Below are 9,764 nucleotides of genomic sequence, written 5' to 3' on the forward strand. Positions count from 1 at the left end.
GTCATAACCCTCATTTACATAACCCCGACAAAAGAAATATGGTCCTATCACGCGAATGAGAACTTATATCGTCTTTGTGATTATTATTATTGTTGTCATAACCCACCCAAAAACTACTGTCCTATCACGTGCATGAGAGCTTCTCTCGTTTTTGTGATAATTATTACCTTTGTCATATATTATTATATCTTCCTCATTTGAATAACCCCGACAAAAGAAATATGGTCCTATCACGCAAATGACAACTTCTATCGTTTTTGTGATAATTATTATCCTTGTCATAAACTCCAACCTAAAACTACTGTCCTATCACGTGAATGAGAACTTCTCTAGCATTTGTGATGATTATTATCTTTGTCACGTATTTATATCACCCTCATTTACATATTCCCGACAAAAGAAATATTGTCCTATCACGCGAATGAGAACTCTTATCGTCTTTGTGATTATTATTATTCTTGTCATAAAATCCAACCAAAAACTATTGTCCTATCACATGAATGAGAACTTCTCTCGCATTTGTGATATTTATTATCTTTGTCATGTATTTATATCACCCTCATTTACATAACCCCGACAAAAGAAATATGGTCCTATCAAGCGAATGAGAACTTCTGTCGTCTTTGTGATTATTATTATTGTTTTCATATATTTATATCACCCTCATTTTGATAATCCCGACAAAAGGAATATGGTCCTATCACGCGAATGACAACTTCTATCGTCTATGTGACTATTATTATTCTTGTCATAAACTCCAACCAAAAACTACTGTCCTATCACATGAATGAGAACTTCTCTCGCATTTGTGATAATTATTATCTTTGTCATATATTTATATCACCCTCATTTGAATAACCCCGACAAAAGAAATATGGTCATATCACGCGAATGAGAACTTCTATTGTTTTTGTGGATTATTATTATCCTTGTCATAAACTCAAACCAAAAAATACTGTCCTACCACGTGAATGAGAACTTCTCTCGCTTTTGTAATAATTATTATCTTTGTCATAACCCTCATTTACATAACTCCGACAAAAGAAATATGGTCCTATCACGCGAATGAGAACTTATATCGTCTTTGTGATTATTATTATTGTTGTCATAACCCACCCAAAAACTACTGTCCTATCACGTGAATGAGAGCTTCTCTCGTTTTTTGGATAATTATTAACTTTGTCATATATTTATATCTCCCTCATTTTGAATAACCCCGACAAAAGAAATATGGTCCTATCACGCAAATGACAACTTCTATCGTTTTTGTGATTATTATTATCCTTGTCATAAACTCCAACCAAAAAATACTGTCCTATCACATGAATGAGAACTTCTCTCGCATTTGTGATTATTATTATCTTTGTCATATATTTATTTCACCCTCATTTACATAAGAAAATAAATAATAACAAAAGAAATATGGTCCTATCACGTGAATGAGGACTTTTATCGTTTTTGTGATTATTATTATTATTGTCATATATTTATATCACCCTCATTTTCATAATCCCGACAAAAGAAATATGGTCCTATCACGCGAATGACAACTTCTATCGTCTATGTGATTATTATTATTCTTGTCATGAACTCCAACCAAAAACTACTGTCTTATCACATGAATGAGAACTTCTCTCGCATTTGTGATAATTAGTATCTTTGTCATAAACTCCAACCAAAAACTACTGTCCTATCACGTGAATGAGAACTTCTCTCGCATTTGTGACAATTATTATCTTTGTCATATATTTATATCTTCTCATTATTTTGAATAACCCCGACAAAAGAAATATGGTCCTATCACACGAATGAGAGCTCTTATCGTCTTTGTGATTATTATTATTCTTGTCATAAAGTCCAACCAAAAACTACTGTCCTTTCACATGAATGAGAACTTCTCTCGCATTTGTGATAATTAGTATCTTTGTCATGTATTTATATCACCCTCTTTTATAACCCCGACAAAAGAAATATGGTCCTATCACGCGAATGAGAACTTCTATCGTCTTTGTGATTATAATTATTGTTGTCATATATTTGTATCACCCTCATTTACATAAGAAAATAAATAATAACAAAAGAAATATGGTCCTATCACGCGAATGAGGACTTTTATCGTTTTTTGTGATTATTATTATTGTTGTCATATATTTATATCACCCTCATTTACATAAAACCCGACAAAAGAAATATTGTCCTACCACGCGAATGAGAACTTCTATCGTCTTTTGTGGTTATTATTATTCTTGTCATAAACTCCAACCAAAAACTACTGTCCTATCACATGAATGAGAACTTCTCTTGCTTTTGTGATAATTATTATCTTTGTCATAATTATATTACCCTTATTTACATAACCCCGACAAAAGAAATATGGTCCTATCACGCGAATGACAACTTCTATCGTCTTTGTGACGTATTATTATTCTTGTCATAAACTCCAACCAAAAACTACTGTCCTATCACGTGAATGAGAACTTCTCTTGCTTTTGTTATAATTATTATCTTTGTCATAATTATATTACCCTCATTTACATAACCCCGACATAAGTCCTATCACGCGAATGAGAACTTCTATCGTCTTTATGATTATTATTATTCTTGTCATAAACTCCAACCAAAAACTACTGTCCTATTACGTGAATGAGAAGTTCTCTCGTTATTGTGATTACTATTATATTTGTCATATTTATATCATCCTCATCTACATAACCCTAAAAAAAAAATATGGTCCTATATCACTCGAATGAGAACTTCTAGAGAGAGAGAGAGAGACAAAGTTGGAGCGAAAGAAAGAGAGAGAGAGGTGTGTGGATAAAGAAAGAGAGACAGTCATCAGACAGACGGTCACAGACCGACAGAGAGAGAGACTAACAAGTGATATGGATATAGAAATATGTAGAAAGGGATAAACGAGGTGATGCGATGAGAGGGAGAGAGAGAGAGAGAGAGAGACAGATTATATACAATATACATCAAAAGAGAAATAAATAGAGAAAGGGTAGAATGGTATGGGGTACTGAGAAATAAAGAGTGAGGGAAAGAAAATGGGAGAAATAAAGATAGCGAGAGAGAAGAGAGAGAGAGAAAGGAGAGAAGGGATAGAGAGGGATAGAGAGGGATACAAAAGAGAGGGGGGAGATGAGAGGGATATAGAAGCGACAGAGAGAGAGAGAGAGAGAGAGGGTGAGCGAGAATATCAAGTGAGAGTGTTATAACACGGACCTGGTCAATGCAGTTGGTGCATGGTTATGAGACGGAGGCGAAGAATATAATTCAATTATACGGAAAGAGAGAGGTTAGCCCAAACACGTGTAGCAATTACTGACCTCTACCAGAGGTCATTAGGCTAAATAAACAAGCGTACCGTACCCGTAAACTCACAAAGGGATGATCTCAAAATAAGAATGTGCAGTATACACATATTCGACTGTTCGGGAAAACGTCGTCAACCTTACTATTGATTTATCTTCGTTTGTAAGATTAAACGTATCTTCTTTATTTTTAATAAAGAAATGCAAAATAAATAATGTTACGTTCTGTATATAAATGATTACCCAAACTGTCCCCGTACAACGACTTTGGGGAGTATTTTGAGATTATCCCTAAAAAAATGTGCTCGGAAATTCTTCTGGCCAATCCGGCCCTACACAAATAGACTAATACACGTATACACGTAACATGTACTATACGTAGGCCTAACACACATGCACAGGGATCAATGCCAGATCTTTGCAGTTCATCACGGCCAATTGACTTGACCAAAATACAGGCAATATGTGCGTTCGTTCACAGAGCTGGCGAACAACAATATTATCAAAGTCGAGCAATAACAAATGCATTTCAAAGTTGAAAACACAGAAACGATTAAGAGAGGGAAATGGAAAAATGAGTTGAAGAGAACAACACAGGATATTCCGGTCCGCGCAGGAAATTCATAGATTAACGTACGTAAGTACAGTAAAGATGGTGACGGTCCGATCGATTATAAAATTATATATTGCGATTACAGTGTACAGACAAGTATATTTTTCTTCAAATTTAGGAGACAGTATAAAAATCTTACACTAAGGCAACTCGACTTTAAAATAATTATCTTCATGATTATATATATTGTTTAAGTCTGGTAATATGATTGGGTGTCAAAACATGTTAATTATTACACTTTGACAATAGTGCTATGTATGTGTTATGCTGTTCAGATGACATATAAATTTTCGAACTGAGAGGGAGCTATACCAAATTTACCGGGAGTACCGGTAAATTTTTTTATTTTTTAAAATTTTAATAACTCCAAATCAAAAGCTTTTTAGAGCCCAATTTTTTTAGAGTTGGGTGTTCTAACACTATATTTCACAATAGTAATGCAAATTTTAAATTTCATGATCCAATCCTGATGAAATATTCCCAAAACTTTGTAATACCTTTAACTAACCCTGCAAAATAGCAGGGCTAACCTCGCAATTGTGGTGCTAACTCCTGCTAACTCCGCAATTGTGCGGTGCCAAGCAAATGAATGAGAACAGAAACGAAAAATAGTCCTACGCAGTGAAGCGAATTAATGGATTTCCATGGCCATGGCTAGTACGGGGCTAAGGAATTGCAGTGAGAAAAGCCAAAAAAGTTAGTCCGGGTTAAGGATAGTACGGGGCTAAGCAAAACAAGTGTGAAAAGAGTATAAGATTTGCACGATGAGAACGTGGACTGCTCGAGTGACATCCTTTACAGGCAATGTGACGTCACTGCCAGTGCCTTAAAAGAATGTCACATGTTGCAGTCCACGTTCTCATCGTGCAAATCTAAAAGTCCCTAGTATTTCATTGATAGGGGATGATGAACAACCAACAAATAGTTTGCTCTGGTCGTTTAGAATTCCCTGCATGGTAATATACGAATCTGTCTACATGTATGTTCACACCATGAATGACAAATGTTACTTAAATTATAAAGGAATCTTTCTGTAAACTCTAACAGATGTTAAATGATAGAACATTTCTATGATTGGTTAATTTCAAGTTCTCCTGTGAAAATACAAGTTGTTCACTAGAAAAGGTACACATTCATTTAAATTCTCAGTTTTGGTGTGCTTTGTGACTTTTACAGAGGTGAAAACAAATGAGGATTTCTATCCCCCTCTCAATCAATCTACATGTATTAATGAATCGAAATTTTACTCTTCTTTTCTCCTTTCTCTTTCTTTCTTTCCCCCTAACTGTAAGATATCACGGAGACCTACAATCCTACATGTACATTGTACAAATATTTTATCCTGCTCTGCCTTATTTTTTTAAGTAGAAAATTACATATATCTTCTTTCCAATCATCATTTTTCTAAATCAAACTGTTAAAGAGAAGGTTGAGTTCTGGAAATAGGTGAAAAATAACTTGTGAGCGTTATCATTGTTATTAATGCAAATGTGGAAGAACATCAGATCAAAAAATTTTCATGAAAAGCAGGCTCTTCAAATGCTTTCATATTCTAAATATGGCAAACATGTAGGCCTACTATACGTACGTACATGTACAGTATATACAGTTGTAAACAACATCAAAATTGGGACAGACTTTTATGCCCCATGTTCTTGTAATCCCATATACATCTTTCTGTGTACAGTGCTTGTAACTTTACCAATACTGGGCCAAATTTCATTCGTAGATGTCTCATATTTTTGATCGGCGCGTTGACGATGCGAAAAACAGATTCCACAATGTTTTTCTTGATGCATTTTACATTGACTTTGTACAGAGACGTTATGAGCAATAAATCCTCGGGGAAGACGGACAACCAATAAAAGTAGACGGTGAACTAATAGGGTTATTTTTCTTAACCGGAATCCGTTTTTTCGCATCGCCAGTGGGCGGTTTCGGAAACCGAAACCTGCAGAGCGCCGATGAAAAAAAACATCCGCGAAAATGCAGACTGTCCTTATTTTTTAGGTAGAATTTTGACTTTTGGATTCCGCTTAAGAAAAGAACCCTAGTTCATTGTCTACTTTTATGGGATGTCCGTCTTCCAGAGGATTTATCACTCTTAATGTGAAAGTCTCTGTACAAAGTCAATGTAAAATGCATCAAGCAAATCATTGTGGAATCCGTTTTTTGCATTGCCCACGCGCGGATGAGAAATATAAAACGTCTGCAAAAATGCGGAGGATCCTTATTTTTGAGGACGCCACAGTCTGCATTTTATACGAAGACGATCCTCGTTTATACAGACAATTCTTATTCTCGGACCAGCGCCCCTACTGCATTTTGAGGCACTTCTTGATTATTATGAAACGCAATTTTGTTAGGGCTTCAATTATTACACCATATCACAGACACACTGATAACATTAACACATACATGTAGGACCGCGCATCTCAGATTTAACATTGTTAAACGATGCAGTGGCCGAATACCGGGCGCATTAGTTACCCTATGGTTAGTTACCCTATAGTCTAGATCCTAATTTATTTTAGTGCATAGATCTAGATCTATGTGACTAGTCTAATCTAGATCTAGACCAAGAGTCTACATCAAACAAAATAAATAAAACGAGCAGTGGATCACTTCATAATTATAAGACGTAAGACTAGTAAGAGTAGATTCAAGGATCATTTTGGGGGCCCTTTTTTCCAGATCAATTATCCAGATTCAGGCCCAGATTCAATTTCAATGTACTACATGTAAGAAACAAATCTCTAGCTCTCAGGCAAAATGCAATGCAGCTAGGCTGAGCTAGCACTAACTTTATAGCAGTGTACTATTTTCAAGCTGAAGGAAGATAGACGCAGCAGCCGTGCTCATGGTAGCGCTATAGTGCCCCGCTTGTTTCCTGTGTCAAACTCCTTCACATCACGGCCGCTGCCGCACCACACCGTATATGCCATAAAGTCTCACCTGAGAAATATTCATGTTGATCTTGGTGGTCCGAATTCGGAAAAGATCTCGCTAAAGAACTCGTCACAGACGCAATTACAGTCACCAAGACCGCCAAGTAATCCATCTTCTTGATTATCACAATCATTACTTCAATGTGATTGAAGGTAAATGATCCATTTAGCGAAATTCCAATCAATTTCACTGCATTTCCAACCCGGAAATGTGTCTGCAATTTATCTCTCCAACTCCATGTTGTTTACTCCATGACAGGAGATCCGTGCAATTTCCAGTTACAACCTAATTTCAAGGGTTTATCGCTGCGTCTGTACGGAAATGCCTGTTTTGATAACGTGACTCATACGACTTGCAACATCAACTCTTGCGCAGCTTTGCGGAACGTAGGTTGAGATGCACTGAGAGGTAAAGTGAGGTCACTGCTCTGCCTACCTACCTACCTACCAGCCCCCCCCCCCCCACCCCCTTCCCCCGATTTTTGTTGTTGTTGATGTTTATTTTTGTTGTATGGTTGTTGGTCTGGAGGGAGCTGGGCGTCATTTTGTAACAAAGTATAGCATTGAAAAATAAAAAAGAGCCCCTTATAAGTGAACGCCCATAATACTGCCCCATTGATTGCCAGTTAAAGGTATTATGTCCCTTTTGCAGCCCCAAAAAATGAAAAGGGTAAATTCCAACGGCATTTGAAAGATAATACTAATTTAGAACTTCCCTAAAAAAGGGGGACTTGAAAATTTCTTTAAGTGGGAAAATACCAACTATTAGTTGTCGAATCGACTTAGGAGCTATAGAGCCAGTAAGTAATAGTCTGATTTTCAGACCACTGTACCGAATGGTCGTACATGTACATTTTATGCTGCGCAAAGATTCAATCAGTTTAATTTTGGCCATTACACTGTACAAGAAGTGGGTTATTGACGTAGACAAATACTCATGTACCCTTACAGCTCATTTTATGTATGTTATTACCAAAGAAGAAACAGGTTTCCTTGCATAATTTGAATATTATTAGGACAGTGCTAACGTGTACATCATGTACTGTAGATCTACATGAAATATTTTTAATTCCTGCAAAGTTCTACAGAATTTGATGTTGGTTGCAAAAGGGACATAGTATCTTTAAAGCTAATCTTGAGCTGGTATATGGAAATCGTATTTTGAAAGAAAATTGCCATGGCTTATTCTGGATTGTTTATCCTGCAGCAGATTGGCTGTTTGAGCCATTGAAATAAAAACCACAACTCCCACTTGCACACTACCCAGGGGCGTACGCAGGGGGGGGGGGTTGGGGGTTCAACCCCCCCCCTTTGGTATTTTTATGTATGTAAACCCCCCTAAAAAAACCTAAACCCCCCCCCCCCTTGGATTTTTTTTTTTTAATATACTTCTTTTTTTTTTATACTCACGGCTAACCTAAATAAGGTGACCTTACCCCCCCCCCCCCCCCCAACGAAGAAAAATGTCAAATTTTGAAATTTCGAGACCAAAAAAAAAAAAAAGTGTCCGCTTATCTTCTTTGGTAATAACAAACATGAAAAGAGTTGTAAAGGGTACATGAGCATTTGGGTACATGAGCATTTGTCTACATCAATAACCCACTTCTTGTGATGGCCAAGATTAGTCTGATTGAATCTTTGCGCAGCATAAAACGTATGACCATTCGGTACAATTGTCTGAAAATCAAGACTATTACTTTTGGGCTCTATACTATAGCCCTAAAGTCTATTTGACAACTAATAGTCGTTATTTTCCCACTTGAAGACATTTTCAAGCCCAACCTTTTTTAGGGAAGTTCTAAATTAGTATTATTTTTCAAATGCAGTTGAATTTAACTTTTTCATTTTTGGGCCTGCAAATGGGACATAGTACCTTTAAAGTGGACGAACGCTCGATCCCGCCTCACGATATGAAATTAATTCCCCTCCTAACATGAAAATGTGCCACCTTTATCTGGATTTCATGATGTACACTTCAGTGCCTCGACCCCCCCCCCCCCTCTCCACCTCCCCCTCTCTCTCTCTCTCTCTCTCTCTCTCTCTCTCTCTCTCTCTCTCTTTCTCTCTCTATCTTTCTATATATCACTTTGTGTGTGGGTGGCCGTGTGTGAATTGTTCTCTTTTAATTATTATATTTTCATCCTGTTGTTGTTGTTGTTTCGTGAGATTCGTTTACTTAAGGTGCTTGTCTTGACCGGTTGGTGTCGTAATATCCTATAAACAAACTAAAACTGATAGTCTTTGGTTGAAATATACCATAGCATCTCTTTACAAAATGTAATGAGTTTATAATAGTCCATGTACCATCACCCCCCCCCCCCCCCCACGATTATCAGAACACTCCACTTCAATCATGAAGGGCCTCTTAATTGAGCCATCAGGGGTGGATCTAGCTTTTTGCCATGGAGGGGGTTCACCCAGTGGCGGATCCAGGATTTTCCAAAAATCGCGCCGTTTTACTGTTTTACTCTTTTTTTTCTTTCTTTTCTTCCCCCCCCCCCCCTTTTTCCTTTTCACTTGGCCGCTCAAGGGGGTGTTAAACCGCCGACCCCCCCCCCCCCGATCCCCTGGCCTCAAGACTGACTATACAGTGGAACAGTCAGCAGGTAGGCCGATAAACCTATGAATAGGAGCATCAAAGATGGACAATTTTTTTACCAAAGAAGGACATTTTAACTTTTGAACATTATTTCTGCGTAACTGGGCAGAGGGGGAGGGGCAATAACCAGCAGATCGAAAAAGACCAATATGATTGTTTTATGCAATTGCTTGGCTAGGTATAGCCATGCGACCTCACATTAAGCATAAACATTCGAGCAACATAGTGGACGCACAAAAAGGGTTTTATAATTATGTTAAAAGTGCATATTTATCTCGATTTTGTTTCAA

General features: G+C 37.2%; 1 protein-coding gene across 1 annotated transcript in view; it reads right to left on the reverse strand.

The window, feature by feature from the left end:
* The window catches only part of LOC752582 (collagen alpha-1(II) chain), a 41,783-nt gene extending 34,589 nt beyond the window's left edge, over positions 1-7,194 (reverse strand). Inside the window, exon 1 of the mRNA XM_030978200.1 lies at positions 6,883-7,194. Within this exon, the coding sequence (XP_030834060.1) occupies positions 6,883-7,009 (127 nt within the window). The 5' untranslated portion in view covers positions 7,010-7,194. The remainder of the gene's footprint in view (positions 1-6,882) is intronic.
* Positions 7,195-9,764: the final 2,570 nt, after the last annotated feature.

This window comes from Strongylocentrotus purpuratus, unplaced genomic scaffold (genome assembly GCF_000002235.5).
Source record: "Strongylocentrotus purpuratus isolate Spur 01 unplaced genomic scaffold, Spur_5.0 spur5_scaffold_1, whole genome shotgun sequence".
Classification (NCBI taxonomy): Eukaryota; Metazoa; Echinodermata; class Echinoidea; order Camarodonta; family Strongylocentrotidae; genus Strongylocentrotus; species Strongylocentrotus purpuratus.